The sequence below is a fragment of the Miscanthus floridulus genome, chromosome 3 (assembly GCF_019320115.1).
Source record: "Miscanthus floridulus cultivar M001 chromosome 3, ASM1932011v1, whole genome shotgun sequence".
In the NCBI taxonomy this organism is placed as follows: Eukaryota; Viridiplantae; Streptophyta; class Magnoliopsida; order Poales; family Poaceae; genus Miscanthus; species Miscanthus floridulus.
The window spans coordinates 150001340-150024206 of record NC_089582.1 but is presented as its reverse complement, the minus strand read 5'-3'; the positions used below and the strand labels follow the sequence as shown (position 1 = coordinate 150024206).

At 45.8% G+C, this 22867-nt stretch overlaps 2 protein-coding genes across 2 annotated transcripts; both read left to right on the top strand.

Annotated features, from left to right (window-relative positions):
* The first annotated feature begins 12865 nt into the window (after positions 1-12865).
* On the top strand, positions 12866-13985 carry LOC136542826 (calmodulin-binding protein 25-like). The gene has a single exon (XM_066535443.1). It carries the CDS (start codon positions 12982-12984, stop codon positions 13651-13653), a length of 672 nt encoding a protein of 223 aa, XP_066391540.1. The 5' UTR covers positions 12866-12981; the 3' UTR covers positions 13654-13985.
* A 5883-nt stretch (positions 13986-19868) lies between these two features.
* On the top strand, positions 19869-21693 carry LOC136544696 (protein FAR1-RELATED SEQUENCE 5-like). The gene is made up of 3 exons (XM_066536764.1): positions 19869-21414; positions 21496-21582; positions 21664-21693. Exons 1-3 carry the CDS (start codon positions 19876-19878, stop codon positions 21691-21693), a joined length of 1656 nt encoding a protein of 551 aa, XP_066392861.1. The 5' UTR covers positions 19869-19875.
* Positions 21694-22867: the final 1174 nt, after the last annotated feature.

Here is a 22867-nt window from a genome sequence, read left to right as displayed (position 1 = left end):
TGGTGTGGTGACAACCCAGTCCACCTCAGCGAGGATAAAGGCCAGGTCTATCTTTTTCTTCCACTCAATATAGTTATCACCTTTTAGAGTGGGGATCTCTTTGATACAACTCATTAAGTTGTATCCTCCTGAAAACATAATTCAAATAGGGTGAGAACAGAAATAACAACAATAATTGCATGCCTTAATTTAACGTTGGTCAAAATTAAAACATACAATTATTTTCTACACTAATTCTACATCACCGTTGGGCAGAAATAGAATTAATGTATAACAAAAACATTATAATATTGCCATTAATCAACGTTGGTCAGAATAACGACAATATTATAATCAATTTAAAACATATCAATTTTCAAAAATTAAATTCTCCCGTTGGTTCGAATTTAATAATGAAAATTACATCTTTAAATACGCAGCGGAAACTTTAACATTTAATAATCTTTTTCCTATTTTCCAGAAGCAAATTTACTATTTACTGAACAAAAAATATCGTTGGATAAATTTTGTACAGAACATTATCATAAAAAATCAATTCAAATTGATCAAACTGTTTTCTGAAAAATAAGAAAAACAAAAACTGTGACTTTTCTATTCATTTGACCATTTCGGCCCAGCCAGCACACGCGCGGCCCACGGCCTGCTCACGCGCGCGCGCGCCAGCGCACTCGGCCCAGCTGCCGCGGCCCATCCGCGCGCTCCAGCGCACCCGGCGCCCAGCCGCGCGGCGCTCTCTCCCCCGCGCCCAGGCCGCAACCTGGGCCTGGGCCGGGATTTCGGCCTCGCGCCCTTTCCCGCCTGGGCTGCGGCGCTGGCCCAGTCGATCTCAGCCGCTCGCTCCGATCGGACGGTTGGCCTTCAATGTCGCTGGATCAAAACCAGCGAACGCCGTCGCTCCCTGAACCCTAGGTTCATTCTCTCCCTCTCCTTCTCTCTCACCCCGCAGCGTAGCTCGGAGAGACCCGCAGCAGCAGCCGTCCTCAGTGGCCGAGGGAGAAGAAGAGTGGCACCGTCCAGCGCCCTCTCGCCGGCGTGCGTGCTCGCCCGAGGCTGAGCACGCCACCGTCGAGGAGCCGCATGGTGGTGCCCTGTTGCCGTGACCGCTTGGCGAGGAGCAGTGCGGATCTCGGCTCTGTCCCGCGCGCCGTTCGGGAGCGACGCCGCGGTCTCCTATCCGCGCGGTGGCGATGCTGCCGGCGGTGGGTAAAAGCCCAGGTAGGCTTCCTTTTTAGGGTTAGGGTTTGGTTTTCCGATTTGAAATCGGTTCCTTTCCTTTCCTTTTCCCCCCGCGCGCCGGCGTGCTCGACGGCGAGGTGACCGAGCCACCCTCTTCCCCTTTCTTTGATTCATTTGTTCGGATTTTAGCCCGATTTGACGATTAGGGTTAGGGTTGGGATGGCCACTGTTTACTTTTCCCCGATTTGAAATCGGTTCTTTCTTTTTCTCAGTCAGTCACCGAGCGGTCGATTAGAGTTAGGGTTCTTTCAGATCCGATCCGAGATCGTGATCTCATTCTTTCTCTTCCCCTATCTAGATCTACGTGCTAGTAGGCTCTGATACCATTGTCGTGTTTCTGTGGATCGACTAGGGTAGATCTAGACGGATGAACACTTAGATCCGTGAAGCACATGCACATTTAGACCTAGAACACTACACCGAGAGGGAGATAGGGTAGAGAGGGGCTGGTGATGAACCTGAGCCTCCGGATGAAGTCGCGGTTGTGCTGGCCATCGCTGGTTCGGTGATGGAGGCAGCACACGGGCAGCGACGGGTGGAGTAGAGGTTGTACGGACGTCGATGCAGTGCGGTCGGGCGTAGCAGTGACGACGGCGAGGATCAGCGGAGCTTCCCGTCGCTGGCTGCGCGCCCTCTTAGATCGGAATTAGGGTTTGTCGGTGGGGTTTGCGGCTCACGGCGAACCTCGTGCTTTGAGCCGCCGGCCCCCACCTCTTTATATAGCGCAGTGCGACGGGAGCCCACCAACCATGTAGGGTTGGGCGCCCCCGATCAGGGCGCGAGACCTAGGCCCAATAAGCCGTTGGTCAGGAGATCAATCTAACATGCAGGAGGTACGATGAGAGATGCAAGAAACTGAGACACCAGGAATCAAGAGGGGGAAATCAAATTGATATTGATTTTACCCGTGCTTCTGTGAAGGACTTGCATTCCAGAGTTCTAGTGGCTGTTCACAAAATAGGCTTCATTTCTAAGAAAATACAAGATGTAAGGGATAAATATCTTCAACCACAGCTGGATGAACTAATTGGATGGTATGTCTCTGTCTGTATCATTGTCTACCGGTGTATGCAAAAACATGCTGTTCCTGTGCATTATAACATGACATATAGATGTGTTAGTCGTCATAACTAGATATGTTTCACATTATCTTAAAAGAATGTGCACTATCGCAATAGGCAATGTGCATTTATTTATATGTTTATATACTGACTGATTGCTGTGCTCATCTGATAGAGAATCTCTTCTCCCTGCAGTTTCACTAGGATGTGGGGTACAATGCTTGAGTGTCATCAGTGCCAATGTGCGATAATCAAGTTAGCATCCAGAAGCTGCGGCCTGAAAATATCATTTCAGTCAGAATCTCAACACCAGGCTGGGTTTCTCCTCTCGGTTGAGCTGAGAAAACTATGTTCCAACTTCCAGAACTGGATGGCATCCCAAAAGGCGTACCTCTGCAGCCTAAACATGTGGTTACACAAATGCATGAAACCCCTGATGAGGAGGAAGGTTTCCAGGATCCGGAACACCGTTGATGCTTCGCTAACGGAGACTGCTATCGCGCCAATCTTCACAACCTGCGAAATGTGGATAAAGCTTCTCGATGATTTACCAACCACGGACTTAGAAGAAGCCATCGAAGGTCTCATTGCAGACATAAGCCGCTCCATTCCTCACAAAGAGAAGGTGCCAAATGACGAAGCAGGGGGAGCAAGTCATGGCCCGACTGATCTGCACCCGAGTCTGTTGAGATTCATAGAGAAGCTCAAAGCCTTCTCAGAAACCTCAGTTGAGAAGTATATCGATCTGCAGGAAAACGTCAGGGCCGCAAAGGAGAGGATTTGGATAAGAAAATAATGAATACAAGTAGCTCTTATTAGTGAAGTGAACTTTGGACAGTACTTCAGTATCCGTATAGAGTTGGCTAAGTAAATGTTCCTAGTGTAAATTCAAACTACTGCTATGTTAGTACAGATTTGTGTCAAGAGGAATTGCAGACGGCAGACAGGATGTGAGGACAGGTGGGCTAAAGTGGTGACGTAAATAAATATAGTTTATGTAGGAGTAATAAGCTGTGCTGATATATGTTCGCTCTTCGCTGCAGTCAAATTCCAGAAGCGATTCAGTGAGAAGTATGATTGTATATGCACTGGAAATAAAGCTGTGTCCCAATCTTCCGGTTTGACTTTTTGGTGGCACTCTTGAATCTTTTTGACATGATTGCTATATACGAGTTGACGCTACGACTCTTCTCTCTCTCGCTCTCTCTCTCTGTTTGTGTGTGATGAGATGTTGCCGTTGAGACTTGGTTGGTCAACAAACAGTAGTAGTAAATGTCGTCTGCTGATTCTTCGTTTTAGACGGGAAAAAGGTAGAAATTCAAAGGTGTACGAGTAGAAATTCTACTCGCTGACATTTGGGGGGTGTCCGTGGCAACCAAAATGACAGAGCATACTAGACGCTGAAACCTTCAAGCAACCAGTTGACAGAGGAGGAAAGCTATACGTGGCCAAAGAAAGCAGTTGTGGTTCTGGCAGTTTTAAATGGACGGAATCAACGGGCGCATCGATCTGATCTGACCTCCGGGAAACGGACAGGCAGGTCCGCCAGAACCAGAACCAGATTCCTGCCTGCCGATAGCAACAAGCTCAAGGTCTGCGCCCCCAAAGTCAAAAGCCATTGCACGCACCATGATGCTGATGCCACCTCCTTTGCTTCTCGTGCCGCCTGTTTGTCGCCTCGCCTCGGCGGCCTCAATGGTCAATGCTGCAGGCAACAGGCAGCCATCAACTCTTCATGTTTGGATCAAACCCCAAAGAAAGAAGAAGAGTTCAAAACTTTCGTCTTTTTTCAGCACAGATCGCTAGGCGATGCTGCCAAGTCGATGTGCAATGCTGTGATCTATTATAGTACTATTATAATGCATGGGAGAGCATGATGTCTGAAATCTAAATTAAGGCCTTGTTTAAATCTATGGTATAAAGTTTAGAGGTGTGTGTCGCATGGAATGTTCGGATACTAATAAAAAATAAATTATAGAATCCATCATTAATCTACGGGACAAATTTATTAAACATAATTAATCCGTCATTAGCACACATGTTACTGTAGCACCATGGTGTCAAATCATGAACTAGTTAGGCTTAAAATATTCGTCTCGCTAATTAGTCACAAACTGTACAATTAATTATTTTTTAAGTCTATATTTAATACTGGGCCAGATGCCATGCAGAAAACAAAAACAGTAAAGCTCTGGTTGTAGGGCAGAATCTGAAATTCAGAAACCGTGTAGCCGGACCTCTCTCTGATATTCTGACTGCACTACAGTGAGGAGGACATGGGCCAGCCGCCAGCGCAAGGCATTGACCTACTATGTAGATAGATAGGATAGGATAGGGATGTTCCCAGTACATCCATGCAGTATTACAATTGGTCAAAGGGAAGAAGGAAGAGACAAGTAATAAGGAGATGGTCCAAGCTCAAACACTTGTTTACTAATCGTCGTCCCAGGGGCCACGGCATCCTTTTCATTTCCGTCGGCGTGGTTCGGTAATGCTAGGCACACACTTATTTTATAGTACTACTACTTAAGTATGTAGGAGTATTGTATTGTGTCCACCTATAGAAATAGAAATGTATATATACATATACTTGTATATATTCTGAAGAAGTGCAGCGCTAGCCAGCTTCTTGCTAGGATGAGGAGGATATTCTGAAACTTGTTTAAGATGAGAGTATCAGAGAATGATATATATATATATATATATATATATATATATATATATATATATATATATATATATATATATATATATATATATATATATATATATATATATAGACACACACACACTCGTGGGTGAGTATGAAAATGAACTAGTGGGTCAGGGAGCAGGTGTAGCAGCCAGCAAGTCAAACAGGCGTAGTATCACATGAAGAAGTAGTAGTTTTATATGGGGGAATGGGATGGGAGCATCTCATGTGTATGGGCCATGCATGTGGACTCTAGCTCCCCTAATAATAATAAAATAAATAAATGAACAGCGGATGGCTACCACAACAGGCTGATGCCATCATGCCCTCACAGCCTCGTCACTTCTGAAGCTACTGTAGCTGCCTACGAAAGGGTCAAGAGCTGATCAGTTTTCAGCAGACAACGTTGAAACGGTTTCAAGCCGAAGCCCGCAGCGGAACTAGCCAGTCGCTGTGTGCTATTGCTATGCTAGGACCCCTAGGAGGGAGGCTGCTAACCATCTCCATTTCCCCATGTCAAAATGCATTCTCTTGGGGTATACCCACTCTGATATAGGCCCGTTCGCTTCGCTGAAAAAACAAACCGAAACACCGTTCGGACTGATTTGTTGTGAGAGAAAAACACTATTCCGGCTAAAAAAACAAGCTGAAAAAGACGGATTATAAGAGAAGCGAACAGAGCCATAATAACTTCTCTTCGCTTCAGAGAGGTTAATATCAGGGGGTGTTTGGTTCCTCCTCCTAAACTTTAGTCGTTGTCCCATCGGATGTTTGGATATATGCATGGAGTATTAAATATAGATTAATTACGAAACTAATTGTACAGTTTGCGACTAATTTACGAGACGAATCTTTTAAGCCTAATTAGTCCATGATTTGACAATATGGTGCTACCGTAAACATGCGCTAATGACGGATTAATTATGCTTAATAAATTCGTCTAGTGGAGTACCGACGGATTCCGTAATTTTTTTTTATTAGTATCCGAACACCACATGCGACATCCTCGTGTGACATCTCCTAAATTTTAGGCACTGGATCTAAACACCCCCTTACTACTGCATTCTAGATGATAGGTGACTGAAGAGATTAATACTTTTTGGGATCATGTCAAACAACCTAGGCTTCAGCTTTGCAGCTGACACTGACGTTGACCTCTGTTGGCATTGGCGATGCAAGAATTCCAACACCCATCCATCCATCTGACCAGCAATTAAGACGGTGGAATTATACATCTAGTGGTAAGCGATGAGTATATATAATGGAGTGGTTGACGGACCAACAAGCAAAAATGGCACGCAAAAGTCTTCCAGGGCACTCAATCACAAGGGAATGCCGAATGCCTCAGCCTTCATGGGATGTTCTGGATCGATTACTGTAAACTAATCCAAGGACCATGCATGCATGCGATGCAATAATCCTGCAATGTCAAGCTCTTCGTTCTCGGCCAGTGGACTTGAAACTGCAAGTATATAATATTTATATATATACGCTCCCAACGCAACTAGGCGTACGTACTAGTGTATAATATATGTCGGTATTCGGCCTGTTCGCTGGTTGGTTTCTGGGCTGGTTTGGGCTGGCTGGTGCTGGTTTGTTGTGAGAGAAAAATACTGTTGGCTGGTTGGTTTGGGCTGGCTGAAACCAACAAGCGAACAGGCTGATTGACCACTGCTAGGTGGTGGTTCCAGTAGTTTAATACTAGGCCCAGTTTGATACAGTTCAGTTTCACTGAGCCTGTTCGCTGGGTGATTTCTGGGCTGATAAGTTTGGCTGCTACTGGTTTATTGTGAGAGAGAAATACTGTTGGCCGGCTGATAAGCCCTAGCTGAAACCAACAAGCGAACAAGCTGACTATATAAACTGTTTTTTTTTTTTGCAAAATAGCTTCATGAGCAACTTTTTTTTAGGCTGAGTTGTTTTTGGAACAAGTGTTTGGTAAAATAGCTTCACATGATGGAACAATGAATAGAATGACTATAATATGGGAGATGAAACTGAAATAAGCTATTTTTTCACCTTTCGCCTAACTCATATTTTTTCGAGAGGAAGAACAACTGTTTTAAAAATAAGTTTTTGACAAAATAAACATCTAATGAAGCTGTTGTGCGCCAAACATACCCTCCTACTACTACTAAGGGCCTGTTTAGTTCCCAAAATTTTACAAATTTTTTTCAAGATTCCCCGTCACATCGAATCTTTGGACGCATGCATGAAGCATTAAATATAAATAAAAAATAAAACTAATTACACAGTTTAGACGAAATTCACGAAACGAATCTTTTAAGCCTAATTAGACTATGATTGAACACTAATTACTAAATAACAACGAAAGTGCTAGAGTACTATTTTTCAAAAAAATTCGCCAACTAAAACAGACCTAACCGGAGTGGTTGGCTGACGCTGAATTGCTGGTGGCCTGGTGGGTTTTCAACGCCGACAAACGTCGGAACGCGTCAAACTTGTTGAGTTGTGTCTGTCTGTGTCGTCGTGCAGAGTGATGAGCAAGCGTCCATCAGGATGATCAGGGCATCAGGCCATCATGCATGTGCTCCTAGCTTGTCCCTGTGCGCTGCCACGCTGTGGCGCTTTGCTTTGCTGCTGCAGACGCGTTGCTGGTCCTCTACATGTAGTACCTGTACACGACTGCGGCTTGAGAGTTCAGACTGGATCCAGTTGCTGCTGCTGGTTTTGCTTGCGGTGTGTTTGTGTGTGTGGGTTGAGAAACATGCAGCAGCGCGTGGATGCTGAGCAGGCGCCGTGGAAGATCCGTCGTCGTGCTTTGCATTGAACGCATGTTTGGACCTGTGTGCTCCAGGGTCAGGTCAACCGTGCAACCGTACAGCGTCAACTCTGGACCGGGTTATTACGCAATGCGTTACCCTCCTAGGCCATGTTTAGATGGAAAGTTTTTTCAACCTGATAAATAGTACCACTTTCGTCTTATTTGACAAATATTGTCCAATCGTGGATCAACTAGGCTCAAAAGATTCATCTCGTGATTTCCAACTAAACTGTGTAATTAGTTATTTTTTTACCTACATTTAATATTCTATGCAAACGGCTAAAAATTAATGGGATGAAGAGAGAGTGAAAAAACTTGGAATTTTGAAGGGAACTAAACAAGGCGCTAAGTTTGAGCGGCGTCACCTCCAGTCGTCGGCGATGCATGACTTTGACCTCGCCCATCACATTCATTTCGCAGCAACAAGGCCGGCCCGGGTGATCCGATTCATCTCTCTCATACTCGTCCGCACGTGTTCCGAAATGCTCGGGCACGCCATCCCAACAAGCAAATCTGCTCTGCATCTGCTCTGCATCCTCCCTTGGTAGGAGTAGGTGATATACGTATGGTGTCAAGCGGAGGAACCGAGCATATCCTATAGGATGTCACCCTGTTCGTTTGACTGTGGCTTATCGTAAATGATCGTAAATTTTCAACTGGAACAGTATTTTTCTCTCACACAAACCAGCCAGCAGTACTTCTTCACAAACCAGCAACGATACGAACTAGCCAACCGAACAGTCTGTGTGGTCGGTGATCTACCGGATATTGATCCGCCAACGGCCAAGATCGATGACCTGAATCCACTGCCAGGCAGTTAACTACCTTAGGCTGATGGTATAACCAAATACCCCCGCCCCACCCCCATTTTTTTTATTGTTAACACTTCTGTAAACTAATTTTAAATCTGACACTGTTTTATTTTTTCCCCAAATCTAACACTTTTGCCCGTGTCTATTTCCCTGGCGCGGCAAAACACCTGTGTCACGCTATGCATGGTGGCGTGGCGAGAGGGATGACGTGGCGACGACCGAGGTACTGACCGGTGACGTGGCAGAGTCTGCCACGCCACCGATCTTGGCGCGGCAGTGACGCGCCAGGGCGCATGGCGCGGCAAGGAGGTGATAATTTGACGGGTGGCAATAATGTTGCTTCTATTACCACCAGCACTAGCACTAGCACTAGGGAGCCAGCCAAGCCAGATCACTTTTTGCAGAAGTAGTCAAAGAGCAACACATTGGAAGCAAATGTGTCTCTGATAAATGCCTTTTCTCTAGACGTGTGACATCTATCCTACCACTACATAGAGACAAAAAAAATTGACGTGACCTTGATATGACCCTACAAGAAAAAGCTGCATACTTAAACCTTAGGTTGGGAAACACAGTAGCTTGAATGCATCTAAGGGGGTGTTTGAATCTGGAAACTAAAATTTAGGAGGTGTTACGTGAGGGTGTCGTATAGGGTGTTCGGATACTAATAAAAAAAATAAATTAAAGAATCCGTCGATACTCTACGAGACGAATTTATTAAGCCAAATTAATCCGTCATTAGCATATGTTTACTGTAGCACCACATTGTCAAATCATGGACTAATTAGGCTTAAAAGATTCGTCTCGCAAATTAGTCGCAAACTATGCAATTAGTTTCGTAATTAGTCTACATTTAATACTCCATGCATGTGTCAAAATATCCGATGGGACAACGACTAAAGTTTAGGAGGAGCAACCAAACACTCCCTAATCCTACGTGGATGATAACTTTTATGTGAGGCAGTCAATACTGTATGCCTCCATTACGCTTGCCCTAATGGATCAACGGATCACAGTGCTTGAGTGCTATGGAGTACACAAGTGATTGAGGAGGTGTACACACGCAAAGAAGAGATTGATGGGCTCTCCAGTAGGCTTGTCACAGTAGCCTAGCCCGGCAAACCCGACCAAGCCCGAAAATACCAAACCCAATGGCCCATGCATCTTTTTTGGACTTTGGACCGGGCCGGGCTGAGCTGAAAAAAAGAGAGTTGTTTTCGGCCTAGAAAAATCCTGTCCACGACCATCCTACGGATAAAGTTGGTTAGGCTCAGACTGTCCACACATTTTCTACAGCGGAAAAACTATACTATAGCGAATGGGCCTATGGTCTAGTGGTAGGATAGTCTAGTGGGATGCTACCCACCACGGTTTAAACCCAGGTGTTCGTACCTTTTTTTAAAAAAATCTAAAAAAATTAGGGTACACGCACGCGTGCGCGTTCGGTGATATTGCGCGTTTTCCGCGCACTAGAGGCTGGAGAGCCCCTTAATCTCTTCTTTACGTGTGTACACCCCCTCACTACTCCGTAGCACTCAAGCATTGTGATCCGTTGATCCATTAGGGCAAGCGCAATGGAGGCATACAGTATTGACTGCCTCACATAAAAGTTACCATCCACGTAGGATTAGATGCACTCAAGTTATTGTGTTTTCCAACCCAAGGTTTAAGTATGCAGCTTTTTCTTGTAGGGTCATATTAAGGTCACGTCAATTTTTTTTGGCTCTGTGCAGTGGTAGGATAGACGTCACACGCCTAGAGAAAAGGCATTTATCAGAGACACATTTGCTTCCAACGCGTTGCTCTTTGATTGCTTCTGCAAAAAGTCACATCAGTCCTGGGCGGCTCCCTAGTGCTAGTGCTGGTGCCGGTGGTAATAGAAGCAGCATTATTGCAATCCGTCAAATCATCCCCTTCTTGCCGCGTCAAGATCGGTGGCGCGGCAGACCCTATCACGTCACCGGTCAGCGCCCCGATTGTCGCCACGTCATTCCTCTCGCCGCGCCACCATGCATGGCGCGGCACAGGCGTTTCGCCACGCCAGAGAAATAGGCACGGACAAAAGTGTTAGATTTGGGAAAAAAAATAAAAATGTTAAATTTAAAATTAGTTTACAAAAAATGTTAAAAATAAAAAAATCCCCACCCCCGTCTTTCAATAGGTGTCGTTTCCGTTCATCGAGGAGTCAGACGCTTTCAGCTTTGACTAAATATATACAAGAAAATATTAATATCTGCAATACACAACTGTTATTGTTAGATAAATCGTTGAATCTATTTTCATAATAAACTTATTTGGAGAAACAAATGTTGCTAATATTTTTCATAAACCTAATCAAACTTGAAAAAAAAAGTTTGATCGGTACAAATATCATAGCAACCCTTATTTAGGGATGGAGGGAGTAAGCTGGTAGTCTATATAAAGGAAAGAAAGTTTGGTTCCCCGTTTGCCTAGATGGATAGGTGTGGATTCACATTAACCTTCCCTGTCCAGCAAATTCTTGTCTTCATCAAGCAAGGGGCAGACCGACCGGTGGATTGATGCCGGGGGCTCTAGGCTAGGTAGCTTAACTCGTGAGCAATTGTCGGGGCTTCAGCTTCAGCTTCTGCAGAAGCTGTGTCAAACGTCTATTTTGGAAAGGGCTTTGCATGGAGAGCCGGTTAAGAGGCAGAGTCATTTTTTGTCTACGCAAGAGAAGCCTAAAAAACGAGCTTCGTGTGGCTCTTTGCTGTGGGTTCACGTCGTCTAGTGCGAAGGAGACGTTTTGCTAAACGTTTTCCAGAACAGCTTCAGCTTCCTCCAAAGGAGCTGCTCCTTTAGAGAAGCCAGAGCCGAAGCCATTTTGAAATGAGCCAGAGTCTTACCAAACATTCCCTTAATCCTGTCTTATGCTAGGGAGGCCAGCGCTCATTGTAAAACAACACCCCATCCCTAGTGCACCGCGGCCGCCAGTGAATCCAGATAGTTGGGCCGTCGTTTTCGCTCGGTTAAAGTGGAAAATCTCACATTGCTTGGAGCAAGTAGAGTAACCCATTGATTCACTGGCGGTGGAAAAGGCTAGGCTCGTGGACGCAGCATCTCCTCCTCCGTCGCCGTCGGCGAAGGCGGGAGCGACGGGAACAAACTAGAGAGAGGAGAGGAGAGACCCGGGCGGGGCCTGCGTGGTGAAAAGTTGCCTGCGCACCGCAGCGCAACCAGAGAAGAGGATGGCGACGATGACGACGGCCGCGCCCAGATTCTGGGTGAACAAAGGCCACGGATCCGATCGGCCATGTTATTAAGAAAAAAAGAAAAAGATTGATGTCTGGTTTCTGATTCTCTGATGATTGTGAACGGAATGGGAATTGTTCTAATTTCTAGAAGAAATCCGATAAATAGATGTATATATGGATGGTGAGTCGGTTCCAGAGTAGCAAATGGAGTACAGCATCTGCACTGCACTGCACCCGAGAGGGAGGAGAGTGCTAGACATCAAATCAAATCTAGTGAGCGAGGTGGGGAGGAGAGGCGATGTGATTCCTGCCTGGGCTTTTGTTACCAAATTGAGGTGCGCAGGAGATCTGTCGTCGGCAGAGGAGATCCCCGGCGAGAGCGACGCCCAGCCCACCTCCCCGATATTCCCGGCGACCGCTGGCCGGTTGCATTGGAGTGGGATTGGATTTGATTCACCTGCACCTGCGCGAACTGACCGTACAGCGTGTGCAGACGCGTCGTCCAAGCTCGGCGGCATCAGCCGACACCCCGGTCAGAATTCCCGGGGAGAGTCGTACGTACCGTACGTGGAAAATACACCCAGTGCCCGTGCCCGTACGAGAGTGGCACCACGGGTGCGCATGGCAACTTTGCCGTCGGTCGGTCGGTTGGCAGACCAGTCAACCTCCCCGCGTGCCTCGCCGCCGAAAAGCGTCGCACGGCATGCACATGCTTGGCCAATGGCCATTGCGTGGCGCGCCGCGCGGGGTGGCACACCACGCCACAGTCCACACACACCGCACGCCGCCTGACGCCGTGCGCGGCCGCGCCGAGCAGGCTGCGGTGCAGTCGTTGACGCTAGGCTCCGTCGCGGGGCGGTGGCGGTGGCCTCCGACACCCAGACAAAACCAACCAAAGCGCGAGGCGGGGCCTCACGCACGCCGACGGCCCCCACGCGGTTTCCCCCCGTCCCCATCGTCATCCCTCGGCTCCCCCTGTAAAGTCAGCTCCACTCCACCACTCGCCTCCCCCCTCCACTTCTACTCGATCGCCGCCTCCACATACACCCCGGCGCCATTCCCTCCCCCCCGTCCCGTCGCTGTACTGCACTCACACTAGCAACTGGCTTTCGTTTTCAGCTCAGCTCAGCTCCACCAATCAAACCAAGGTCCATCCAAACGTCAGAAAACACTAACAACCAACATGGACGCCATCTCCTGCCTGGCGCCGCCGCCGGCCGCGCTGCTGGCGACCTCCTACACGGACGCCGCCATCGCGCGGGCGCTCCACTTCTCCACCACCACCACCATGTCGCCCGACTCCTCCGCCTCCGCCTCCTCCTCTTCCTCCTCCCTCTCCCACCACCACCACTCGCCCCTGCTCAGCGCCCTCACCGACCTCCCGTCGCCCTACTACGTTCCGCCTCCGGTGCCACCGCACGCCGTCGCCGCCACCTGCTGCGACTCCGTGCTGGTGTCCGACTCGCCGCGCCGCCGCTCCTCGCCGCCGGCGGGAGCGCGCGCGGGGAAGCGCCAGTCGCGGGCGTCCAAGCGCGCGCCCACCACCTACATCAGCACCGACCCCGCCAACTTCCGCCTCGTGGTGCAGCAGATCACCGGCGTGCAGGCGGACGCGTCGTCGGCCGGCGATGACGTGTCCGGAGTGGAGGTGATGATGCTCCAGATGCAGGCGACCGCGACGCTCGACGCGGCCGCGCTGCTGGGCGCCGCCGCCGCCGGGAACCCGCAGCTGCTGCCGGCGGCCGACGAGGCGTCGGCGCTTCGTCAGCACCAGCTCCAGCAGCAGCAGCCGTGCTTCCCCACGCTGGACTCGTGGAACGTCATGTACGAGACCAACAGCGCGGAGATGCTGTGACCGGCGGACCAGAGCGGCGGCGGCTGGCGTCGACCGGGGGATTTATTTATTTATATTACTCTCATGCGTGCATGGCAGCATGAGAGCATGCATCGCCGGCCGGCGGCGGCCACCAACGTAGATGCATGGGCGGATCGACTGCCGATCTAGCTAGTACGACTTGCGTACAAGGAAGATGGATCGAGGACAAGGAAGGAACAAGCTACAAGCCTAGTATAGATAGCGTATCATCTGTTGTACACCATGCATCCACGCACCTGTCTGCAGTGTCGAGACGTAGTAATAGCTCCAGATTACTTGATTTTGAATACAGTTCCAACAACAGCTAAGGATTTCTCTGGCCCAATCCACGTAGGTTATTGTTTGTAGGGATTGACATGAAAACTATTTTCTACTTTACGACTTATTTAATTAATTTGGCAGCACCCTTGACTCACCCATATATATGCACATATGCACATGGTCATGAAAGTGATCGATGAAAGCAGATTAAAATGTAGTCAAACAAGTCCTTAATCTCTTGCAATCTATGTAGATTGTGGTGAATTAGAGTGCAGCTAAACGATCCTTGGGTGGGCTCATAGTAAGAGCACAGAGGCGGAGACAGTGGGAGAGCTAGGGTGAGGACGGCTACCTAGAACCCTTAAGTTCGTATAGTTTGCACAGTTTTTTTTTTTTTGTCCTTCCAAATTTGAATAAATTTCTGAACAAAATATATAACGTTGATTCCCAAACGAAGAAGAAATCGCGGTCTGCCGGAGGAGACAACGATCGTGGGGCGGCGCCGGCGGGGATTGAGAGCTGAGCTGCTCCAACTGTCAACCTGTGTACAGTGTACAGTCAGTACTACGTGGTCCAGTCCATCCCCTCCCGTTGTAATCTGTTTCTACCGGGCCTTGATGAAGAGCTTTCCGGCCCAACGGGCTATATAGCCATATCATGGGAAGGCCTTCCGGTCCAGAGCCATCCATACGTATGACTCAGATGGATCATTCCGAGCAGTCAGCTGTGCATTTTTTCTCTCTCGAAAAAGGTATTCTGACAGTCTTCTGATGCTCGCCAGAAATTGAAGGCAGCAAGAGCACAATCGTGCCCAATGATGGGTTTGGCCCCCGGGAGACTTAAACTTATCTTTGAACCCTGAGGGTCGACGCCAGGATTCATGGCGCCGAGGTAACACGTCTTGGCGCCACAGATTTTGGCGCCGAGCATTGATTCAAAACCCGCGGCCACGGCCGCGGCCGTAGCTCTCTCTCTCTCGCGCGCTCTGTCTCTGCCTCTGCCTCTCACCGCCGTCGTCGTCGCCGTGTCCGTGACCCCGTCGACCGCGCCTCCTTTGCCGGCAGCAGGCCACCGCCCGCCGTCTAGGCCCTGCGCCCCCTGTCCCTCCGGGCCCCTGCGCCCCCGCGCAACCGCCCGGCAAAACTACGGCAGCAGTCTGCCGCCGCACCCCCGTCGCCGTGCAAATCCCGGCCGCCCTCGTCGCCGTGCGAATTCCGACGACGAACAAACGTCTTACGACCTTGCGACGAGGGCCGGGACACAGGTGGAGCCTATGCCGATCCTTGACCGAGTGGTAATGTGAACTATAACCCCATCATTTAAATACCATTGCAACTGGCCGGCATAATGATGCACATACTAAGATTTATATGTTACATCCATCACTTTACATAAACAAGAAGCTACATTTCTGAGTTAGATGAGGGTGCTAAGGATGAACCCACTGTGGCCTCAGCAGCTGCCTTCTTTTCCTAGTGGGCCTTGAGCAGTTCCCTGCCCTCAATCTATTTCGTGTTGACAATCAAAATTAAGAAAAACAAACTGGTTTCTGCATTTACCTGGACATGGATTGTGCTCACTCTGTAAAAAGAAGCATATAAAATATGCAGCCTGCTTGTTAAGAAGCTGAAAGTAATATTGCTGCATTGACAGAGAAGGGGAGTGCTGTACCATTCCTTGTATAACATTTCTTATTAGCTTGTAGTACATGTGGACATACCCACCCTGTATAACTGTGAGCCACATACCCTGTGTTTTGTTGCTGGGGTGTTGCATGCAGCTTCTGAATGAAGCGGGCATCAAGCTGTTGCATGCAGCTTCTGAATGAAGCGGGCATCAAGCTGTTGCATGCAGTCAATATATAAAAACGACAGTTTCTTTTTGGCCGGAGAGAGTATTTATATTTCTGAATGAAACGTCCAAGTATTAGAATAAGCCACTCAAATGTGCCCTGTATATTTGCTTCTCCCTAGCTTGGTCTAAAAACAATGCAATTATTCTGTTTTTTATATATTATGAGCCAAACAATTTTTAAATTTCATTAAATCTATAAAAAGAAGTTTTAACAGAGGTAGTTTACATGCTTAGTTGGCAGGTTCTGTAATCGCTTTCCAAGACACTGTTAATTATTTTTTGTGATGTTTCAGTTTGTTATGGAAGCGTGTTAGTGAACATAGGTTGAATAGTAATTGTACTTGTACCCTGCCACAAGCACTGTCGTTCCACATTTAAATGAGGCCGAAATCTGTCAATTTGTGTGTTTAGTTCGCTTAAAGGTTACTTATCTCTTCATTCATTCATTCCCAAATAGAGCCGGGATGGTCCTGTTTCATCATCCTGTTTTCAGCTTAGTCGGCATAAGCACGAGTCCTTGTTTAAGATGACAGGCAAATATTTTCATCCATGTAAAGATGGTAGAATGTAGTATAGCTGAAATTTAGTAGACTAAAACACAAGCAGTATATAGCATCCCAGTAACTAAACCTAGGACCATTGCAAGCTAGTAGTACAGCTGAAATTTAGAAGACTATTACTTAGAACGTTAGAATGTATACAGAGTTAGATGGATGCGGCAAGGAACAAATTCGCAAAATAAGACATGTCTCCACGAACAGTTACATTGGTAACGTGTTAACCTGCAGTCGAGGCCAGCAAGGTCAGCAGATGAATGAAGGAGACTAAATCAGATGTAAGATAAACATAGGAACAAAGCAATTAAAATCAATGTAAAATCAGGCAATAGGCTGAGTCCGGCTGCACATCTTCCATGATTCTTGCTATTTGTATTACTTTGGTGATGACTATTTCTTTTATCTTAACAATTCGCTTTTGCATGTGTTGTTTCGTTTCCGTCAATATCAAAATTTCAGTAAGATTCTAATTTCAGATTTTAAGCACATTATTATTTGTTTTTTTTTTTTGCAGGGCAACGCACTGAAATAATCTGTGATTGAGATCGAACGGTTTCCAAGGACTGGCGTGGATGAGCACACACTAAACAGCTTTCTTGGAGTAAGTCGACACTAGCCCTCTTGTTGTTTTATGCTTAAGTAAGTTGTTTGAGCTATGGTTTTCTACTTAATATCTTTGCATGACAGAGGCTAGCACGTAGACTGCGGCATGCTGCAGCTCGTTGTGGTTGTTGTACTAGCGTTGTGATGGACGTACACGGGCCACATGCACGACAATGGGACATATCTGTAGGCCTTGGTTCTTCTTCTCACGGAGGTACTAGTGCTGCGATCTGTGGACACTTTCCAAGGCCACGGAGACGAGGACAACGACGAAGGCGACGAGGAGGCCAAGGAGCGTGGTTATGATGAGCTTGCCGAGTCTCAGCTCCAGGACGCTCCTTCGACTCAGCCTACGCAGGTTGCAGGAACAAGAAGACGTCGTCCGCCTTGCACGTACACTCCAGGCACCGACGCTCTTGGCCACAAGGGCAAGGGTAAGACTAGGAGATAGTGACGACGACTTATAGGTTAAGACTATGGTAACAACTTAGATCCGATGGCGCAAACTATTTGGGCTGCATAGACTTTGTTTATTTTACATGTGTGGAGATTTGAAAAGTATGTAGTTACTTTTCTATAAATATTTGGGACTGTATGGATATTGTGTACTATTTGGATTATGCAGGACATGTTATGTTGATTGTGATGTTCGATGTGGTTGTATTGTGGTCTTTGGACGATTATATGTTTGGATTATATAATGATGTCTCTGTTTGTAACCGTGGATGTTCCTGAAACAAGAAAAACTTTTGTGAATTTTTTCTGTGAATCATTAATTATACTACACTGCTACAAAGGCACAAATGTAGTACACAGATTAAATGCAAATTCATTAGAACATGTATAGTCCAATTGTAGCGTACAGATACTTTGCAGATAAATCTAGGCTTTCGGTAATAGTGAACGAATCTAGGCTTTTCAAACAATAGTACACCTATAGGTAGGAAGGCATGCAAGGAAGCACAACTTCACTCCATCTCCACCATCCATCTTATTACTGTTTGATCCAAGGGCTGAGGCGAAGAGGCACACGGATCGCTGACATGGCACATTGAGAGGCCTCTATTCCTCCTCTCAACATATAAATAACCCCTCATCCCCTCTCATTCAAACACACAACAAGGAAGAAGAGCACTTCTCAGCATTTTCTTTCGTTGTAGTACCAATATCTAGAGGGTCGTCCAGAGGGAGAGGGAAGGGGAAGAAAACTATCATTAGGTGGGAGGGTCCTTTAGGTCCCAATTTCTTTGAGGAAGCTCTTTATGAGAGGTTCCCAGTCGAGAGCAAAAGTGATTTCACCAAAGAGGCACCACTGAAAGGATACGATGAACGGAAAGAAGAGTGGCCAAAATACATGCATGGTGAGGATTGTCTAGTGTAGATGTTCACCGAGGAAATAGATGGAGGCCGACGTTTCTTCAAATACCCGCGAGCATGAGTAATTGCTCTTACTATTTGTTTCTTCAATATGTTCCTCTTCTATACAACTTACATGACATACTTATTGATGTCTTCCTTGTCCGAAGAAAACTGTGGATTCACTAGGTGGGTCGATCCTCGACCTATTTATCCGCATGCAGAGTACATCTACTACCTGCAGGACTGTATCTTCGATATAGAAAGGGAAGTTAGCAGTGGTTACAAGGACCGGCGTCGATTCTCTAACTTGAAGAACAAAAGTCACCGGTGACTTCTCCTCGTCCCGATTCCATTCATTCCTCATCCAACGGTTCTCTTTCACAAAGGTTTCAAGAATCAATTAGCTCAGCCCATTTGACAGCCCAAACAAAGGCCCAGCTCACGAGAAGTGGAATCGGTTGACTACAGGCGCTATGTATTTGTGGCGGGTAAATAAGCAGCGACAGCACATTTTTGGCGCCAAATTTTGTTTTGCCCGGCAGATGGCAAGCGTCGCCGATGGCGGCTAGACACAGTCATCTCGTCAATAGGGAGCAGCGAGCGCGTGTTGCCGATCTGGTACGTGTGATAGCGGCTGCTGCTGCTGTTGCGCGTGGACGACAGCAGCAACGTCGTCATCGCGAAATTCTGGCCTGGGCAGAGGTCTGTCGTTGGAGCTAGGCATCTTCCTTCACGTGATCTTGCTTTTCTATAGGTAGCCAAAATCAATCTTTCATCTTTCAGGCTTATTTTTTTGTAAGCCAAAAATTTAGACCTGCTTGTTTTTGTGTAGTACTCGTTGATTCAGACCTTGCTTACAGGTAACCAAAATCAACTTTTTCTCTTTCAGTCTTCCAATTCAGACATGGCAAAACCAAACAAGTAAGTTAGGTTTACCTTTTAATTTATTTTTCTTTGTTTGCATCCAGACGTGCCTTGCAATAAATATACATTTATTTTTCATGTAGGGAGAATGTGAATCCTACTTGGTTACCTTGGATTGGTCAGAAATTCAGGAACTTGGAGGATGCTTGGTCTTTTTGAATTGATTATGGAGGTCATGCAGGTTTTGAGGTCAGGAAGATGTACACAAATGTTGGTACTAATGGAAAGGCAACATCTTGTAGATATGTGTGTGCTAAGGAAGGTCGAAGAGCACACGACAAGAGGGATCATGCCACCAAAAATCCTCGAGCTGAAACAAGGACATGTTGTCCAGTTCAGATGGGTCTAACATTAGATCGTGTGGCTAGAAATTATGAAGTATTTGATCTATTGCTTGCACACAATCATGTTCTTCACTTGCCGCAAACCGTTCATTTGATGACATCACAGAGGAAGATTTCAGAAGTACAGGCTTTTGAAATTGAGGCAGCTGATGATTCTGGAATTAGGCTAAAAGCGGCACATGAGTTGGCTTATCGCCAAGTTGGAGGACCCATAAATCTCAGCTACACTTGTCGTGATCATAAAAAATTACTTGCAGAGTCGGCGTCAAAGGGTGTTGGCTTATGGCCAGGCTGGAAGCATGTTGAAGTATTTTCAAGACAAGATCGCTGACAATCTTTCTTTCCACTATGCTTTGCAATTGGACAATGAAGAACAGATAACCAATATTTTCTGGGCAGATGCAAAGATGATAATTGATTATGCACACTTTGGAGATGTTGTCACCTTTGACACCACCTTTGGCACAAACAAAGAATATAGGTCGTTTGGTGTTTTTGTTGGATTCAATCAGTTTAGAGAGACCATTGTTTTTAGAGCAGCAATTTTATTTGATGAAACATGTGCTTCTTTCACATGGTTATTTAAGGCCTTTCTAGCTGCACACAATGGAAAGGAACCCAGAACTATATTTACTGACCAAGACGCTGCAATGGGAAATGCAATTCGAGAGGTATTTGTAGATGCATGGCATGGGTTGTGTACTTTTCATATAATGCAGAATGCTGTCAAGCACTTGAGCAACAATAAAAATGGTGAAAATGAAGAATCTCATATCCTCTTAGATTTCAGTGCTTGCACGTATAATATTGAGGACAAGGAGGCCTTTGAAGAAGCATTTGACAGCATGAGAAATAAGGTGGATAAGAATAAGTCATCATGGCTGGATAGCATCTACAAGTTTAAGGAGAAATGGGATGAATGTTACATGAGGGATGTTTTTACATTGGGAATGAGAAGCACACAATTAAGTGAGAGTTTCAATAGTGACTTGAAACAGCATCTGAAATCAGATTTTGACATCATTAGGTTCTTAAAGCACTTTGAAAGGGCAGTGCAAGGAAAAAGAAACAAGGAACTAGATGAAGAATTTGAAGCTAGGAAAAAGCTACCAAGAATAAGAATGAAAACACCTATGTTAGTGCAAGCAAGTAAACTTTACACCCCCCAAATATTTGAAGCATTCCAAGCTGAGTATGAAAGATCCATGGCTGCATGTACTAGACCATTGCATGAAAATAACACATATGCTATTTCTATTGTGAGATCTGATGGTGATTTAAGTTCTGAACAAGAGCGCATAGTTGTAGGTGATCCTTTGGAGCAAAAAGTTTCATGTAGCTGTAACCAATTTGAAAGGACAGATGTATTGTGTAGCCATGGATTGAAAGTTCTTGACTTGATGAATATCAAACTATTGCCTGACCATTATGTGCTGAAGCGTTGGACAAGGGGAGCAAGGTATGAAACTGTACAAGATAATAAAGGAAGGAGCATCATCGAAGATCCAAAATTAGATGCAATGCTTCGATATAAGTATATGTCTCACAAGTTTCTGAATCTGGCATATCAAGCAGCAAGCTCTCCAGAGTGTTGCCTATTGGTAGATGATGCACTTGATTGTCTTGGTAAGCAACTACAGGACAAAATTAGTGCACCTACAAGCATTTTGTCTGATTCATATAATGTCCAACTCCAACCTGATGTTCAACCAGATGAAGGTTTCCTTGGAGCTGCATGCCTAAGGAAAAAAGAGGTTCAACCAAAAAGTTCAAAGCGGAAACGAAGTTGGCTGGACAAGACACGAAAGTACAAGAAAAAGGTGCCAAATAAATCCAACGTATGTTGCTGAAACCCTTTCCAAAATAATGTTTCTATTCACTAGTACTTGCTAAATTTCAAGTTTGGATGATTTATGCAGCATGGAGAAAATAGTGCAGCTGTAGAAACACAAGTATCAATGGACGATGCTAGCAATGTCTTCACTGGCTACACCAATTTGTTGATGGTAGTTTCAATATTTGTCTTTTTCAACTTGTAGAATTAGTTTAAATATTAATTTTTTTCAACTTTTCCTTTGTGTTTCTAGGGACTTAGTAACATCGATGATTTCCTCTAGGACCCTAATCGTTGCTGCAGGAGAAGGATATTTTGTTCTTTTGGGGTGAACATGGTTAACACTTGCTGCAATTATTTGGCTAAACTGTGCAAATTGATGTACTGTAAAAGTAGCTGGGGTTATTTTGGAGCATGAGCGCTATGCAAAATATTTAAGTGAAATGGTTGTTAAATTTGCACTAAAAATAGTGTCCGTATATGTTTATGTATTGAATTAGCCGCTATTCTCGTTTTATTTGTCTCTCCCGTCAAGCTAGGCTTATTTCTCCAAATCTGGGCTTTGTTTGGGCCATAATCTTCTTGTGGGCTGACTGCTATATGTGGAAAGTAGTTCAGAGGAGCAGCAACCGTTGGATGTAAATTGAGTGGCATCTGGAACGGCCAAAGTCACCGGTGACTTTTCTTAACCAAGTTAGAGAATCTGCGCCCTACAAGGATGACAGACAGGAAGACATCAACAATGGTGCCAGTTCACAGGAGGCACTCTGCAATGATCCATATTGCACCTACCCTAATCATAGGAACAAGGGTCCTCCGCCGCCACCACCACCAACAATAGGAGGATACTTTGGAGAAGGTGCAACACAATTTGCTATGTGGCCACACTACTAGGACAAACCAATCTTTTTAACGAGCGACATCCATGTGTTTATTTTTTTTGCTTTAATCATCTAAGACATGTTAGGGTTAGTTGAAGGAAATATGTACCCTTGTTTGGCATATGTTCTCACGTGTCATTTTATGTGCTTGTTGTTTGTATTAATTACCTAAGGCATGTTAGGTTTAGTCCAGGACATCTGTACCCTAGTTTGGTATATGTTATCACATGTCATTTCATGTGTTGTGTGTGTTGAATTAGGTAATTCACTACTTCGTTACATTTTATTTGCACTACGTGACCTCGTTTCACTACCTATGCAATATTAAACTCAACATTATGACAACAAATAATGAAACCAACGACACTATAAAAAGTTCAATAATAGAGCACATTAATCAACATAACAACATTTGAAGTACATGACGCCAAACTAAAAGTGCATTACATGACAACACAATGCAAAGTCCAAGATAAAAAAACATTGTTCGTGAATATATCATAGAACTAGCAAGTTATGAAGATTACTGAGTACAACGATGCCACTTTTCTTTCCTTTGGGCATCGTGATTCTCCT

Excerpts from the sequence above, each read along its gene's own strand:
- LOC136542826 (XM_066535443.1), top strand. The coding sequence starts at position 12,982 with ATGGACGCCATCTCCTGCCTGGCGCCGCCGCCGGCCGCGCTGCTGGCG.
- LOC136544696 (XM_066536764.1), top strand. The coding sequence starts at position 19,876 with ATGTTGAAGTATTTTCAAGACAAGATCGCTGACAATCTTTCTTTCCAC. Across the intron at positions 21,415-21,495 it reads AGGTGCCAAATAAATCCAAC|CATGGAGAAAATAGTGCAGC; the intron begins GTATGTTGCTGA and ends TGATTTATGCAG. Across the intron at positions 21,583-21,663 it reads GCTACACCAATTTGTTGATG|GGACTTAGTAACATCGATGA; the intron begins GTAGTTTCAATA and ends TTGTGTTTCTAG.